Source organism: Ornithorhynchus anatinus, chromosome 12 (genome assembly GCF_004115215.2).
Source record: "Ornithorhynchus anatinus isolate Pmale09 chromosome 12, mOrnAna1.pri.v4, whole genome shotgun sequence".
NCBI lineage: Eukaryota > Metazoa > Chordata > Mammalia > Monotremata > Ornithorhynchidae > Ornithorhynchus > Ornithorhynchus anatinus.
In genome coordinates this window covers 47,027,258-47,045,362 of record NC_041739.1, presented here as the reverse complement: position 1 = coordinate 47,045,362, position 18,105 = coordinate 47,027,258, and the positions used below count along the sequence as shown (strand labels likewise).

Genomic DNA, 18,105 nt, shown 5'->3' with positions numbered 1-18,105 from the left:
GATTGTAAGCTCTCTGAGGGCAGGTACTGTCTACCAACTTATTGTATTCTCCCAAGGGCTTAGTGCTGTGCTCGGCACACAGTAAGCACTCAATCATTTGGAAATAGCCACAAAGAGGCATTGTGAGACAGCCTAGCGATAGCTTCACCATTAGAATACCTCAGAGCCACCTAAGTCATTTTTCTAAACCACTCTTCTGCTTTAAACCACTTTTCCGAAACCTCCAGGGTTTACCCATTCCCCTTTGTATCAAGCAGAAACTCCCGGCCACTGGCTTTAAGAACTCCATCAGCTCTTCCTTTCTCATTAACTCCGTTCTTCTCCTACATCCCAGCTCATTGTCTTTCCTCCTAAACTAACCTTCTACTGTGCCTCTCCTGCCTCCAGTCTCTTGCTCAAGTCCTTCCTTCCCTGACCCTCATGTCCACTAGCCTGCAGTTCTCCCTTATGAAAGCCCAGCTGCAGCCCCACCTCTTCCATAAGGCCTTTTCTGATTTATCTTTCATTTCCTCAAGTTATAGCCTTGCAACAAGCCCCTCAGCTCCTGCGCACCCTCTGCCACCCTCAGCAGATTTGAACCTCTTAAATATGTAAATTATTTTGTGCCTGCCTCCTTATCCAGATTATAAACTACTGGAGAGTCGGGATCATGATTTCTACTTTAATTGTACCCTCTCAATCACTTGGCCCAATGGCTCGGCAAACAGTAGACCCTCATGCCATTGATTGTTTTAGACTGAACTGGCCTGGGCAACTTTGGGGAAGTGTGTAAAGGTAACTCTAGGAAACTCAATTGCCTTGGAAGGACATTACTTTAAAGGTAGCCCCCTTACTGACCTTCCTGCCTCCATCCTCTCCTTTTTCCCATTCAAACATCACTCTGCTGCTCAGATCATCTTTCTAAAATGTCGCTCTGCACAATCCTTAAAAAACTCCAGTGGTCACCCATTCCTCTTCTCGTCAAGCAGAAATTCCTAACCATTAGATATTAGATACAAAATCAACTTTCTCCTTATTTATCCTCTCTCTTCTCTCATTAACTCCCATATTGCACCCTTGATTCCTTTCAAGCCAACATAGTCTCTGTGCCTTGTTCTCATCTCTCCTGTCACCAACTGCTTGTTCACACCCTCTTTCCTGCCTGGAAATCCCTGACTTTCACATCTGACTCTCTTCATCTTCAAAGTTCTTCTGAAATCTCAACACCTCCAGAAGGCCTTTCCTGACTAATCTCCCATCTCCCCATTTTTTATCTCCTCAACTGCTCCTTCGTGATTTCCGGGCGACTAACCTTCTAAGTACTCACAGTCCCCATAGTATCTCTGTAGAAACCCTTATACTCTATTACTCCCTCCTATCCATAGTCTATTTTAGTGTCTGTCTCCCACACTAGACTGTAAATGCCTTGTGGGCCATTTTATTATATTTTTCCAAGCTCTGCATACAGTGGGTGCTCAATCAGTACTTTTGATTGATAGATTGAAACCTAGAATCTAGGCAGTAAATAGAATGCCCTTAAAGCAGGGGGATTCCTCTTCCTTTTTCTTAAATTACTAAAGTTTAACTCCCCTGCCATTACAAATGTAAGCTCACAGGGCACTGCTATTTTTCCAGCCTGCTTGATGGATGCAGTTAGGCATATGAAATCCTACTCCCTCCTACTTAGACTGTAAGTTCCACATGGAAAGGGACTGTGTCCAACTTGATTATCTTCTATATACCCCAGCATTTAAGACAGCGTTTGGCAACCTCACAAGTGCTTAACAAATATTATTATTATTATTATTATTATTATTATTGTTATTATGATTCACCTTTTCCTTGGCCCAGTTCAAACCTGCAATGAAAGTCAAAACCAGTGTGCACAATCCTCCAGAGCCATGCAAACCAATACGGTTGCTGCTTAGGACGACAAACACACACAAGCCCAAAATGAGGTAGGCTCGCTTCCATTCCAGTTTTTCCTATAGAGACACAGAAATTTAAAGATAAATTCACATTAAGAGTTTTTGAGCTTATGACATTCACTAAAGACCTTCTCTAATAAAGAAGAGTTTTACTTCTGGGTGTATAAAATGTCCAGCACTCCCAACTATCGATTATACTTGCTAAAGGAGATGGGGGATAACATGGGTAAACAAAATTCTCAGAGAACCCAAAAAAGCAGGGATGAATGTAAAACAAACAGCTGGTGGAAGGCTCATTGCATCACAAATGGTTATGATGAGTCTACACATAAAGGTGATGCTGTCTTGGGTTAGGCCTGATGAACAATAAAAATGAGAGAGAGGTGGATCAGGGTGGTCCCTCCCACCCCCGGCTTCCCTCTGGCCAGACAGAGGAACAAAACCTCCAGGGAGGGGCCCCATCTGCCTGCCTTCCCAGCGCATCACTGGGCCACTCTCAGTGGGAAACGATGGGCCCATGGGTCACCCAGGGGATGTAGGGCTGATCTGAGGTCTCCCTCCCTCTCCCCAGCCTGACCCACTCTGCAGGAAGCTCTCCGATGTCTCATTCCTGGAACACCCCCTGGCTCCCGCAGCTAGGGGGGTAAGGGTCGAGGTGATGGCAACAGGAATCAATAAATCATATTTATGGAGTCCTTACTGTCTGCAGAGCACTGTACTAAGCACTTGGGAGAGAACAATCCAACAGAACTGGATGACACGTTTCCTGTCCACAAGGAGCTTAGAGTCTAGAGAGGGAGACGGACATTAAAATAAATTGTGGATATGTAAAAATCCAAGTATAAGGGTGAGAAGGAACAGGGGAGGAGGGAGAGAGGGAGGAAGAAAAGGCGAGAGAGGGAGGGAGAAAGAAAGGGGGGAGCCAACATGCTTGGAGCAGGGCTGGGGAGGGGTCATGGGCTCTGTCCCTGAGGAGTTGGGCTGAAGGCAAGGAGGGAGGTGGGCTGAACTAACCTGAGTTGAAGAGCTGCACTCCTCAAACAGCACAACTTCCAGCCCACCTTCCTGCTCCCCACTAATCCTCCTGGCAGCTTGGACCCCAACTCTCTCCAGCCCCCATCACATCCCTCACTCTACCTCGTTTTCCCCTCCCAGGTCAGCCGTGGCAGCGTAAGTGTGGCTCAACGTTTCCGAGTCACTCACACTGGGACGGCTGGTCCTGCACTCATTCTTTCAGGGCCCCCCTGTCCCTGGGAGGTCCTCCTGAACCACTTAACCTCATTAAAGCCAACAAAACCAAGGGTCCTTGATTCAAGAATTGACTGCTCAGTTTGGGGGTTATCTTTCTAGTGCCTGCCTTTTTGGACTTTAGCATTAACTCCCACCTGAGAATGTTTTCCCAGTACTGAGTACAGCACTCTGCACACAGCTCACAGGTGTTTAATAAATACAATTACGACGACCACCACCACCAATGGGGCATTCGGTCACCACTAGCCACTTCACCAAGTCAACTAGGGGCAGCAGGGAAAGTGGTACACTTGAATATGACCAATTTTCTACCTATGGGCTGTTCGCGTGAAAAAAGGTTTTATGAGGGAGCAGGTTGAAATTATGACTAAAATTAGGCTATCAATGATCCAAAGATTTCAACCCATTTTGCTAGACCCATCCCTCATTATAATTACAGATACTTTAACTGTCAGCCTCCTCCCCACCAAGTCTTTTTCCTGAGCGGACAACAAGTGGGAAGTAACGCTGATTTTGAATTTCAAGCTCCTTTCTCTTGCCACCCTCTGGCAGAGGTACTAATGGATAGGAAGAAGGAGGAGGAGGAAGACGAGGACAAAGAGGACAAGGAGGATGACGAGGAGAAACAAAGGAATGATCCACAGCTGGGGACCACCAGCCCCTCAATCTTCAAGGTGAGGGAATGTGTCTACTAACTCTATTGTACTGTACTGTACAGTACTCTTCCAAGTACTGTACTTTTCCCTGATTCAACAATCTGACCCCTTTAGGCCTCTCGGTCGTCTCTCATTTTGGAGACTTCTGTGATGGAAACTGGCAACTCCCTCTTCATATAATGAACATCTCAAGAAATTTAATTTTCTTTTGAGGGGTCAAGATGTCTCATTTTCCTCCTATTTTTTCTCCTTCTTTTTACCTGATCACTGCTTGGGAAGTAACGGATAAAACATCCCAGCAAACCTCCTACCACCACACCAAGGGCTGCTTCCCCTAATCCTCTGAAGATACTGTCAACCATGGAACCTGTGACAAGGCAAAAGGAGAACATTTCAGACCGAAATATGGGTTTGCCTTACCCTTTTCTGGGGTGGACTTCCAGCAGAAGACCACAAATTTCAAAACTAAAAGTGTAATAATAATAATAACAGCATTTATGAAGTGCTTTGTATGGGCCACACATTCTGCTGAGCACTGGGGTAGATTCAATAAAATTGTATTAGACACGATCCCTCTCCCACATGGAGCTCTCAGTCTGAGGGGGAGAACAGGTATGTTATCCCCATTTTACAGATGAGGAAACTGAGGCACAGAGACAGTGACTTGCCCAAGGTCACCCAGCAGAGAACTGACCACACCAGGGCTAGAATCCAGGTCTCGTGACTCTCAGCCTCATGTAAAATTCGGGGCAAGATTATCACCTTAACCAAGAGCCCTGGGGAAACCAGGTGGGCCCTGCCTCCTCAGTGGCCACAAATCCGCTGCGGCAGGGGCCCGGAGCTCAGCAATGAAAACAACATCAACCCTCAAAACAGCAGCAGCAGAGGTGGAGCCAAAGGCTCTGAGATTTGTCTGGGTCACAGAGAGGACCAGAGGGAATAAGTAAGGGCTACCCTAAGAAAATGCCACTTTCTGACTTCTTCAAAACCTGGAAAACCAATGTTCCTCTTCCATGGTGAATTTCCCATCCTTGGCCAGGGACAACCTGCAGCAGATGGCTGAACCCGGGAGCCAGATGTGGGGGGCAAGTGGATTCAAGTGGTCCACCTAGCTACAAGGAACACCTAGTTGCTGGGAATAGATTCCTCTGCGGTATTTGGGATGATCTGTGATCCCTGCTTTGAGGGCTTAAGGCAGGGTGCTCCAGGGGCTGAATCACAATGATTAAGAGACTCCCCTCATAGAGTTGATGACTAAAGCGGCCAAAAAGTGAAATTGTGAGCAGCAAGGCCATGAACACTCTTCTGGCAACATATGTCTAGCTGGGTAGAACCCAGTACAATATTGGAATCAATCAATCAATCGTTCTTATTGAGAGCCTGTAGACCTACAAGATCAAAATTGCGATAAGAAGTTTACAAGCTTGATGTCCTCTGCCTTGACCAACACTATAGGGCACGTTCACAACCATTTCTTACCAACTCTGTTGTCCTGGACTCTCCCAAATGCTTAACAGTGTGCTCTGCACATACTAAGTGCTCAATAAATACCACTGCTGATCGATTGATTCCAACACTGCATTAGGTTCTACCCAGATACACGTGCGTTACTGGAAAAGTCCTTCCGAATTCCCTATCAGCGGTTTATTTATTTAAAGGGCATAGTTAAAACCATACATTATGGAATAAATGGCTTGATACTACTAATAATATTAATAATAATGCTACTTCTTAAGCACTTACTATGTGCCAGGCCCTGTACTAAGCACTGGGGAAGATACAAGTTAATCAGGTTGGAAATGGATGCTGTCCCACATGGGGCTCACGGTCTTACTCTCCAAGTGAAACTGAGGCACAAAGAAGTGAAGACCCTTGCCCAAGGTCATACAGCAGGCAAGTGGTGAAGCCAGGATTAGAACCTAGGTCTTCTAACTCCCAGGTCTGTGCACTTCACCACATGAGCCAGGGTCTCACGTGGCAACAGACCACTGAGTTAAGTGGCCCTGGGAACTGTCACTCACCCCTCATGCCATCCTACGCACATTTTAGAATGGAGGAAACATCTCCAAATGGCCGACATGGCTTCTGGCATCTGGACAGCCCTGCCTCAATGATGAGGAAGCTGAAAATGATTCAACTGCAAATGTATTTATTATGGTTCCTGGGTACTTTAGTTGTTTTGCAATTTAATCTTAATCAATCGATCAATCAACCAAAGGTATGTACTGAGTGCTTACTATGTGCATAGCACCACACTAAGGACTTGGGAGAGTACAATCCAACAGAATTAGCAGACATGTTCCCTGCCCATGAAGAGTTTACCGTCTAAAGGGGGAGCTTGCATGTCAAGCAGTGTGCCCTCATGGACAGAGCATGGGCCTGAGAGTCAGAAGGACCATGATTCTAATCCTGACTCTGCCTCTTGTCTACTGTGCTACCTTGGGCAAGTCACTTAACTTCTGTATGCTTCCATTACCTCATCTGTAAAATGGGAACTAAGACTGTGAGCCCAATATGGAACAGGGACTGCGTTCAACCCCATTAGTTTGCATCTACCTCAGCATTTATTATAGTGCCTGGCACATAGTAAATGCTTAACATATACCATTAAAAAGAAAACACTACCTCCCAGCACCCACTTTTAGACTGTGAGTACCCTGAGTGTCAAGATCTGCATTTTATTTATCCTTGACGTGTTGTCTTCCCCAGGCCTTGACCAAACAGAAGACACTCAATAAATACCACTGAACGAATGAACGAATGAATTAATGAATCAATCAATCCTATTTATTGAGAACTTACTACGTGCAGGGCATTGAATGAATGGAGTATATTTTCAAGTACATGAACATTCAAAGACATTCACATCCTTAGTCCATCACTCCATCATATGTAGTTGACAAATGTATGGAACTGGCGCATGTATCATTCATTCATCAAACATCTCAACTGGCCTCTAAACACATGACCCAGGACACCGGGCGACATGGGGACTCTGAGACCAAATAGATCCGAGAGACACAGATCACCCACTGAGTTCAAGAAGAGGTAGGCAGGGTCAACCTCTGGGGGGAAAACAAATTATTTTCTAACTGGACCTTCGCTGCCAGCAGAGGTAATTGGAGGTGAGAAGGGGAAGTGTAGAAGGAGGGGAAGAAGAGGGCATGGGTTTGGCCGGTCGCCAGGAGAGGAGCCCAAAGATAGGCTGGGGTACCCCAAGGAACTACATTGGCAGCCGTCAGCCTAACTGCTTCCTGGAGGAGCAATGAAGATTTGGGAAGCCTAGGATTGGGCGAGGCTGGTGCTGGCCAGTGGCATGGCAGCAGCTGGAGCTGGGGTGGACCTCAGGGACTGGGGGCATGGAGAGAGCCGGAGATCTAGCCACAGGGTAAGCCCATCGCCAGGGCCCACGTGGGCGGGGGCTGCCCTTCCACCCACTGACCAAAAGAGGTGTCACTGTGGGCAGAGAATGTGTCTATTATCGTTGTATTGTACTCTCCCAAGTGCCGAGTACAGTGCTCTGCACACAGTGAGCACTCCATAATTAGGATCGAATGAATGATTGAATCAATCAATCAATGTTCATACTGGAACAGCCATTCTGTGACTCTTTCTTTTTCCAGAACCAAGGTCTAGCCAGTTCCGGTTCGCATCCACCCATGGGCTACCTTCATACAAAACTAACAAATGTCCATTTCTCTTCACAATTTTGGAGAACCATGTAAACACATTTTTCAGACTTATTCACCCATCTGACTTCTCTCCTTCAGTCCCCTAATAATTTTGGTATTTGTTAAACGCTTACTATGTGCAGAGCACTGTTCTAAGTGCTGGGGTAGATACAGGGTAATCAGGTTGTCCCACATGAAGCTCACAGTTAATCCCCATTTTACAGATGAGGTAACTGAGGCCCAGAGAAGTTAAGTGACTTGCCCACAGTCACAAAACTGACAAGTGGCACAGCCGGGATTCAAACTCATGACCTCTGACTCCCAAGCCCGTGCTCTTTCCACTGAGCCACACTGCTTCCTGTCCCCCTCCTTAGTACTCATCACGTGCATAATAATAAAAGTGATAAAGATGATAGTTAAGCGCTCACTATGTGTCAAGTCAAGTACTGTTCTAAGCAGTTGAAGGGATACAAGTTGATGAGGTCGGATATAGTCCCCTGTTCCACGGTCTATGTAGGAGGGAGAACAGGTACTGAATCCTCATTTTATAGCTGAGGAAGCTGAAACACAGGGAAGTTAAATGACTTGCCCAAGGTCACACAGCATGCAAGTGATGGACTTGGCATTAGAATCCGAGTCCTCTCACTCCCAGGCCCATGCTATTGGGTCATGCTGCTTCTTATAATAACATTATATGAGTATATGATAATAATGTTAATAAGAGCAGTATCTCACTTACAATCTACCCAAACATTAGGCTAAATGCTAGGACGAATACAATACCACAAGATCAGACATACTCCCTGTCCCATGCAGGACTCACAGTCAAATGGAGATTAAATCCTGGTTCTCCCTCCTACTTAGACTATAAGTAGGATAGGGGCTCTGTCAGCCCTGATTAGCTTGTATCTACAGTGTTTGGCACATAGTGAGTCCTTAACAAATACCATAATTATTATTATTTTAGAGCAGTAGTAACTGAATTATGAGGTCAAGTAGAATGACAGGAAGAGGAATAGCGAGCTTGCGAAGAATTATTTGAAGGCTTTTTTCTTAGGGAAACTCCTCATAGAGTACTATGCCTCTGCTCCTCAGTGTCCAGTACAGTGCTCTGCCCCCAGCAAGCAGCCAGTCAGTGCTACTGATGCTCATGATTACATGCAGTCCTTCCTTGCTGCAGGAAGAGGGGTTCAATTCCTTAGTACAGTGCTTAAGTGCTTAGTACAGTGCTCTGCATCCAGTAAGCACTCAATCAATATGGTTGAATGAATTCCTTCTGATCCTTCTGGTCTTGGGATGATAGAAAGTCTACATTTTCCCCCAGCAATCTGGCTCTGACGGATCGATTTCACCTTTAATCATTTTGGGGGGCATGGGGAGGGCAGAGAGGTGGGATTCATGGACTACCCTGAGAGGTGAGGAGGTTACTAAACTAAGTACCTGTAGAAAAGGCCATGCTTAAGCAGGTGTTGAAGCCAGTGATGGCCAGAATATCATCAAAACTGCTAGCTGCAATCAGCAAGGTCGGGATGCCTTTATCAACCCCATAGCCTTGGTCTTGCAGAAACAGCATTGTGGGGACCACAATAGCAGGAGAAACAGCCCCTAGAACAAAACTGAACAGACAGAATTTGAAATCCAATGAAAATGACACGGCCACCACCAAAGTCATCCTCGTGATCTCAGATTTGAAAGCATGACACTTTTGGACCATTAACACAGGCAATAATAATTATGGTGTTTGTTACGCACTTACTGTGTGCTAGGCACTTTACTAAGCGCGGGGGTGGATACAAGCAAATCGGCTTGGACACAGTCCCTATCCCAGGTGGGGCTCACAGTCTCAAACCCCATTTTACAGATGTGGGAACTGAGGCATGGAGAAGTGAAGTGACTTGCCCAAAGTCACACAGCAGACATGTGGCAGAGCCAGGATTAGAACCCATGACCTTCTTACTTCCAGGCCCATGCTCTATCCTCTATGCCATGCTGGTTAATATGATCTATTAATCGTATTCCAATTATGTTATTATTATTATTACTTTATTTGTTAAATGCTTATTAGGTGTCAGGCACTATAATAATAATAATAATGTTGGTATTTGTTAAGCGCTTACTATGTGCAGAGCACTGTTCTAAGCGCTGGGGTAGATACAGGGTAAAGAGGTTGTCCCACATGAGGCTCACAGTCTTAATCCCCATTTTACAGATGAGGTAACTGAGGCACAGAGAAGTTAAGTGACTTGCCCACAGTCACACAGCTGACAAGCAGCAGAGCCGGTATTCAAACCCATGACCTCTGACTCCCAAGCCCAGGCTCTTTCCACTGAGCCACACTGTTTCTCACTAAACACTGGAGTAGATACATGCTAATCAAGTTCGACGCAGTCCATATGCCACAGGGGGCTCACAGTCTTAGGCTCCATTTTAGAGATGAAGTAATTGAGGCCACAAAAAGTTAAGTGATTTGCCCAAAGTCACAGGGCAGACAGTTGGCGGAGTCAGGATTAGAACCCAGGTCCTTCCGACTCACAGACCTGTGTTCTATCCACTAGGCTATGCTGTATTCTCTTGTAATTTCCCTAAAAGTTGGGGTCGAATCTATCAAAAGACACTGTACCTCCTCCTTGTTGAATCTAATGAATTCTTCTCTACTCTGATCTCTCTCTGGCTCTGCAAGTCTCTCATTTCCTCTTGCTTTCAAGACATCTCTACTCGGATAGACTGAGGACACCTCAAACTGAACATGGCCAAAAGAGAACTCCCACCCAAACCCTGCCCTCCCTCTGACTTTCACTCAGTCGTATTTACTGAGCGCTTGCTGTGTGCACAGCACTGTATTAAGCACTTGGGAGAGTACAATATAACAAATAGACACGTTCCCGGCCCACAACAAGCTTACAGTCTAGACCTGAAACCGTATTCTGTGCTTTTTATTCTGCCAAAATGCTCATTAAACTCAACTGGCTTCAGGAAGCCATCAGATGATAGGTGGCGGAGGCAGGAGTGGGGATGAGAGGAGCTGAGGTGGGGAAAAGACTGGGTCAGGGCGAGGCGGGATCCCCGCCTGCCCCCTCTGTAGACTCTTCCCTGACCCTCCACCAGCCAAGTCCTCAGTCCGGCACATCCGCTCCTCCTCGGGACGAGCACCGGGATGGGTGTTGATGCCTGCACAGGCAGTCCCGATCATCGGTGTCCGCCCTGGGATAGATTAAATCAAATGAGCAATCTGACAGAACATATGGCCCAGGGAAAAGCTGGTAGAAGAGAGAGATATTATTTTACGTGTCCATCACTGTAGACACCACCACCATCCTCGTCTCACAAGTCTCTAAGCTTGGCATGATCTTCGACTCATCTCTCTCATTTCACCCACGTATTCAATCAAATTCAATCATGTATTCACCAAAACCTGTCAGTTCCACCTTCACGACATTACTAAAATCTGCCCTTTCCACTCCATCCAAACTCACTGAACCAACCACTTATCCTATCCCGCTGACTACTGACCGCATCTGCCTCCTTGCTGATCTCCCTGTCTCCTGTCTCTCCCTACTGCATATTTCACTCTGCTGCCTGGATCATTGTTCTGAAGACACTCTTCAAGAACCTCCGGTGGTTGCCCATCCACCTCCACATCAAACGGAAACTCCTTACCGTTGGCTTTAGGGCACTCAGTCAGCTTGCCCTCTCCTTCCTTACTTCACTGATCTCCTACTCTACCCTAGCCTACACACTTTGCTCCTCTAATACCACCTTCTCACAGGGCTCCCATCTCATCTATCTTACAGCCAACCCTTTTCCCACATTCTCCCTCTGGCCTGAAATTCCCTCCCTTTCCATATTCTCTAGCCCACCACTCTCCCCACATTCAAAGCCTTATTAAGGTCATATCTCCTCCCTGATGAAGCCCTTTTTCCCGACGCCCTTTCCTTTCTGCATCATCTGTGCACTTGGATACTGTGGGCACTTGATTGACATTCACCTCAGCCCCACAGCACCTATGTAAATATCCTTAATTAATTTATTTATATTAGCGTCTATAACCCTCTCTAGACTATGAGCTCACTGTGGGCAGAGAAGGTGTCTACCGACTCTGTTGCACTGGAACTCTTCCAAACACTTAGTCCAGTACTCTGCACACACTAAGTGCTCAATAAATTCCACTGATTGATTCCTAATTCCTAATCCTCTTCGACCTCTCGGCTGCTTTGTCATTCTGGTCTATTCTGGTCTATTTCTTTCTCCTGGAAATGCTAGGTAATCTTGGTTTTACCAACACTCTTCTCTCTTGGTTTTCTTCTTAAATCCCTCTGGCCGTTCCTCCCTGGTCTCTTTAACTGGCTCTTCCTCTGCCATTCGCCCCCTAATTGTGGAAGTCCCTTCAAAGCTCAGCTCTGGGTCCCCTTCTCCTCACTGAGGGGAGCTAATCTGCTCCCATGACTTCAATCACCACCTTTTAGAAGATGATTCCCAAATCCACCTAGGTAGCTCCCACCTAATAATGTAATAGTAATAGTTGAGGCATTTGTTAAGTGTTTACTATTTGCCAGGCACTGTACTAAGTGCTGGGGCAGATACAAGTTAATCAGGCCCCACATGGAGCTCACGGTCTACGTAGGAAGGAGAACAGGTCTTTTGAATCCCCATTTTGCAGATGAGGGTACTGCGGGACAGAGAAGTTAAGGGGCTTGCTCAAGGTCACACAGCAGACAAATGGTGGAGTCAGGATTAGAATTTACAGACCGCCAGGCCTGTACTCTTTCCACTAGGCCACGCTTCTTTCCTCTTACCTCTTCTTCACTCTTTCACTTCCCTTTGCCTTGAGGACATTCCTCTTGGTCATCCTGACCCCTTAAGCTCAAAATGTCTAACACTGAAGTCATCTCCTCTCCCACATCCTCTCCTTCACTTGACTTTCCCACCGTCTCTGATGCCTGCAACTTTGGCATTATCCTTGTTTACTCCCACTCAACATTCACTCTCCTGTTGAGTCTTCCTCCACAACATTTCCCACATCCGCCACCTTCTTCTTCATCCAAAAGGCCACCATCCTCTTGTATCCAAGCTTGAGTACTGTATCAGCCTCCTCACTGATTTCCCTGCCTCCAGGCCATAGCGTGGCTCAGTGGAAAGGGCACGGGCTAGGGAGTCAGAGATCATGGGTTCAAATCCCAGCTCCGCCGCTTGTCAGCTGTGTGACTTTGGGCAAGTCACTTAACTTCTCTGTGCCTCAGTTACCTCATCTGCAAAATGGGGATTAAGACTGTGAGCCCCATGTGGGACAACATGATCACCTTGTATCCCCCCAGCGCACAGAAGAGTGCTTTGCACATTTATGTGCACATAGCGCTTAACAAATGCCAACATTATTATTATTACTTCTTCTCTACTTGGTTTCCAAGATCATTTTTCTAAACCAGGTTCCGCAATCCTCGACAACCTTCACTGGTTGCCCAGTCCTTTTCACATCAAGCAAAAGCTCCTGACAGCTGGCTTCAATGCACTCCACCACCTCTTTCCCTCTATCCACTCTCTTTTTCTGTTACTCCCAGCTCCCCTTCTTGGTTTTTTCTCAAGCTAACCTGTACACTCTTGACCTTTTCTTGTCTCCCTCATCTCCAATCCCAGGCTCACTCCCTTCATCCTGCCCACAACTCCCTCCGCCTTCAAATCTGATCACCACAGCTCTCCCCACCTTCAAAACCTTTTGAAATTACTAATCCTACAGGAGGCCTTGACTGATTATTTTATCTTCTTCTTAGGTCAGGTCCACTGAGTATGGTATTTTTATGGTATTTGTTATGCACTTAGTATGTGCCAGCCACTTTTCTAAGCGCTGGGGTAGAAACAAGGTAATAATCTTGGTTTTTGTTAAGTGCTTACTATGTGCCATGCACTGTAGTAAGCATTGGGGTGGATACAAGCAAATCAGGTTGGACATAGTCCCTGTCCCACATGGAGTTCACAGTCTCACTTCCCATTTTACAGATGAGGTAACTGAGGCACAGAGAAGTGAAGTGACTTGTCTGAGGTCACAGAGCAGACAAGTGGAGGACCCGGCATTAGAACCCAGGTCCTTCTGACTCCCAGGCCCACGCTGTAGCCACTAGGCCACTCTGCTTCAAAGTTTTTGGGTCAACTACAAACTCACACCCATCCAAAGCACTTCTGAATGTATTTACAGCACTTATCTGCAAATCCATTTTTCTTTTATCTATAAATTATTTTGTGGCTGTCTCTCCCTTTAGACTATAAACTCCCTGAGGGCAGGATCCATGTCTCTTAACTACTGTAACTCCCCCAACTGCTTTAGTATAATGTTCTATAGTACACTTTAGTAGTGGTGTACGTGGATCTGTGACCTTTTGGACATTTGATATTTACCACAACCCCAAGCCCGCAGCACTTTAAATTACATATTATAAACTATTTATTCATATTAATGTCTGTCTCCTCCTCTAAACTGTAAGCTCAATATGGTCAGGGAATGTGCCTGCTAATTCTGTGGTCTTGTACTCTCCCAAGCACTTAGTTGAGTGCTCTGCACATAGTAAGTGCTCAATAAATACCATTGATTGATTGATTGTTCTACACTCAGTAAGCATACTCTTCCAAGTGCTCAGTTCAGTGTTCTGCACATATAAGCATACTTGGGTCAATAACTGGAGGGAGCCATGGGGTTAAAGAAGGATTTTATTTTAGAATAGGGAATACATGGGCATAATAATAATAATAATCATGGTATTTGTTAAGCACTTACTATGTGCCAAGCACTGTTCTAAGCACTGGGATAGATAGAAGGTTATTGGGTTGTCCCACCTGGGGCTCACAGTCTTGATCCCTATTTTACGGATGAGGTAACTGAAGCACAGAGAAGCTGAGTGACTTTTGCCCAAAGCCACACAGCTGACAAATGGCGGAGTCGGGATTAGAAGCCATGACCTCTGATTCCCAAGTCCGGGCTCTTTCTACTAAGCCATGCTACTCGTTCGAAAGCAGTGGGGGAGAAGCCTTTGGAAAGTGAATGGTTAATGATGGTAGTCAAGGAGAGGAGAAGGAAGGGGACAAGTGTTCTGATAAGGTGCAAAGGGATGGGGTCAGAGGAGCAGGTGCAGGGGACAGATTTTAAGAGGAGCCAGGAGGTTCTCCTCTTGAGATACTGTTGGAAAGGATGTGCGAGTCAAAGAGGGGGTAGGAGGAGAGGGACTGGAGAGGTGCAGGGAAGACGATAGGAAGTTCACGCCTGATGGTTACAGAATTCCTCATCTTCCCACCCAAACCCTCTCCTCCCTCCAACTTTTCCAACATTATAAACAATATCATCATCATCCAGGATACCTTCCCTAACTAAACTCCCATCTCTCCACTCAATTCTCCCTCCATGTCGCCTACCCCTTAAGCGCTTTGATAGTCACCCTCTCCTCACCCATAAAGAACTTATGTACATATCTTAACCTCGTTGTGGGCAGCAAAGGTGACCACCAACTATATTGTACTCTGCTCTGCACCCAGTAAGTGCTCAGTAAGTACGACTGATTGATACTCTTATTCTCTGATGCTTTACTTTAAAGTCTGTCTTCCCCATTAGGTTGTCAGTTCCTTGACAGTAGGGATGGTGTCTATCAACTCTACTGTATTGCACTCTCCCAAGCATTTAGTACAGTGCTCTGCACAAGAACCTCCAATGTATGTCCATCCACCTTCACATCCATCCCATTCTATCTTACCTCACTAATCTCCTACTACAGCCCAGCCCACACACTCCGCTCCTCTAGCACCTGATTCCTCACTATGCCCCGATCTTATCTGTCTCGCCGCTGACCCCTTTCCCACATCCTCCCCCTAGCCTGGAACTCCCTCCCCCTCTATATACTCTTTCCACCTTCAAAGCATTATTAAGGTCACATCTCTTCCAAGAGGCCTTCCCCCATCAAGCCCTCTTTTCCCAGGCTTGCTCTTCCTTCTGCATCTTCTATGCTGTTGGATTTCTGACCATTGGACATTTCATTCAATATTCATTCATTCAGTCAGTCAATAGTACTTACTGAATGCTTACTATGTCCACAGTGCTGTACTAAGCGCTTGGAATGTACAATTCGGCAACAGATAGAGACAATCCCTGCCCAATGATGGGCTAAACCGGGGAGACAGACAGCAAAGCAAATGAGAACAAAACAAAAATAAGACATCATCAAGATAAATAGAATCAAGGAGATATAAACCTCATTAACAAAATAAATAGGGTAATAAAGTATGCAAATGAGCACAGTGCTGAGGGGAAGGGGGAAGAGCAGAGGGTTGGAGGGGTGGGAGGGGTTATTTGCCTCACTCCCAGCCCCACAGCACTTACGTACATATCTTTAAATTATATATTATACATCACTTATTTATTTATATTGATGTCTGTCTCTCTTTCTAGACTGGAAGCTCATTATGGGCCAGGAACATGTCTGTTGAATTGTGCTCTCCCAAGCTCTTAGAACAGTGATTGACTGATTGTTCTGCACTCAGGAAACATACTCTTCCAAGTGCTTAGTTCAGTGCTCTGCACACAGAAAGCATACTTGGGATGATAACTGGGAGCAGCCAAGGGGTTTAGGGTGGGTTTAGGGGGGGATATTTTGAGGACAGGGGATACATAAGCATGTTTGAAAGCAGTGGGGGGAGAAGTCATTGGAAAATGAATGGTTGAAGATAGCGGTCAGGGAGAGAAGATTGACTGCACACAGAAAGAGCTCAATAAATACCACTGATTGACTGACCTGTTAAGTGGGGGATTTCCCGGCTGCTGCTGCATAGGAACTTTGACTTCCCTGCAGTCCTAGTATTATTATCCGCCACTTGTCTGCTGTGTTACCTTGGGCAAGGCACTGTATCTCAGTTACCTCACTTGTAAAATGGGGATTAAGACTGTGACTATATAGGACAGACACCATGTACAACCTGTTTAGCTTGTATCTACCCCAATGGTTAGAACACTGCTTGACACATCGTAAGCACTGAACAAATATAATTATTATTATTATTGTGAGCTGAGACTCCCCTGCCACTTCTTCTCTTGGATAGGGCCTCTCCACAATGGCATCCTCGCTGTGTTTTCTTTTTTTAAATGATGTTTATTAAGTGCTTACTGTGTGTCAGGCACTGTACTAAGCTCTGGGGCAGATACAAGCTAATCAAGTTGGACACAGTCCATGTCCCACATGGGGGTCTCAGTCTTAATCCCCATTTTGCAGATGAGGTAACAGATAAGTTAAGTGACTTGCCCAAGGCTACACGGCCGACCAGTGGCAGAACCAGGATTAGAACCCAAATTCTGTGACTCTAAAGTCTGTGGTCTTTCCACTGCGCCATACTGCTTGAGGGCAGGAGCTTGGTTGAGTAAGTGGTGATTTTTGAATGGGGCCATATCCGCTTGTCTTCCATAGTGGGAGAAAACAGTTACTTGAACACCATCACTGTTAAGCAAAAACTCACTGATATTTTGACAAGTAGCATTTCAGATCATTTGTATGGCTATTTCCTCCAGCTTTAATGAAGAATTCAAGAATATAGCATGGTCAAAAAAAAAAGAAGACAGTCTCACCCCATCACAAATCCCCATTGCCATGGAAAATGCATAAGGAAGTGGGAAATCACAGCAGCTGAACACGCTTCTATAAGGCACGGGCCCAAGGACAACCTAAAGCAAACGGTCTTCAGCTTCTTCAGGGCCTGAAAGGAAAAAGAAAACAAGTACCTTGAAATAGCTCTTTGGTGGACTGCAGAGAAAAAGCTTCTATCTGATCCAGTTTGGTTTTTTTAAATAAAACAAAGTATCTTGACTGAGGATGAAGAGGGACAGGATAGAACTATGTTTCATTGGCCTGATTCACACATGGTATCCACCGTCAGGTCACACATCCTTTTTGGTGGATATTATTATATTTAGTGAGGAAACTGAAAATAACCTTTTAAAAACAAGATTTAATTCTTCTTATTTTTGAGGCACAAAAGGGTCTTCTTTGTTCAGGGATTGTGAATCAAATTCCTAGGCACCATTAGCATAATGAACAGAATGCATACCTGCTGATAGACGGTCTTTATCATCAGCCACTTTTCAAAAACACAATAATTACGAAGTCTGACTTCAACACAATAAAAGGAGGAAAAGACAGGTGCCATGGAAGATGTAAATCACCCAACTTATTACATAATGTGATTCAAACAGATCAGTTTTATATTTTAAGCAAGGCTATCCTGGAAAAGGCCTTCCATTAAAGTGATGCAGTATTTATATTCATGCAGTATTCATGCATTTTGATCAACCTTAAAGACTGATGGTCATAACCCTACTTTTCTTCCTTTTAATATAAGTATCTTCATAAGTTCTAGAAATATCTTTCAAGGGATTTTTGAAATTATTATTGTTCAGATGATGTGGTACAATGGCAGAATATCTGCCAGATAGGTATTGTTTTTTAAATTAAAAGATCATTAAAATTGAAGCATTTATAAATCTCTAAGGATGAGTAAAAGAAATCTCTAATCCAAATGCTACCTCAAGATATCAGATGACAGAGATATTCCAGATTGTACTGATAAAAACAATAATAACTGTATTTGTTGAACTCTTGG

At 45.2% G+C, this 18,105-nt stretch overlaps 1 protein-coding gene across 1 annotated transcript in view; it reads right to left on the bottom strand.

The window, feature by feature from the left end:
- LOC100087882 (sodium/hydrogen exchanger 9B2-like) overlaps nt 1–18,105 on the bottom strand; it is a 69,082-nt gene that overhangs the window by 17,391 nt on the left and 33,586 nt on the right. Inside the window, exons 7-10 of the mRNA XM_029076598.1 lie at nt 17,075–17,202; nt 8,926–9,101; nt 4,075–4,181; nt 1,815–1,964 (exon numbers count right to left, since the gene is read on the bottom strand). Coding sequence (XP_028932431.1) covers nt 1,815–1,964; nt 4,075–4,181; nt 8,926–9,101; nt 17,075–17,202 — 561 coding nt within the window. The remainder of the gene's footprint in view (nt 1–1,814; nt 1,965–4,074; nt 4,182–8,925; nt 9,102–17,074; nt 17,203–18,105) is intronic.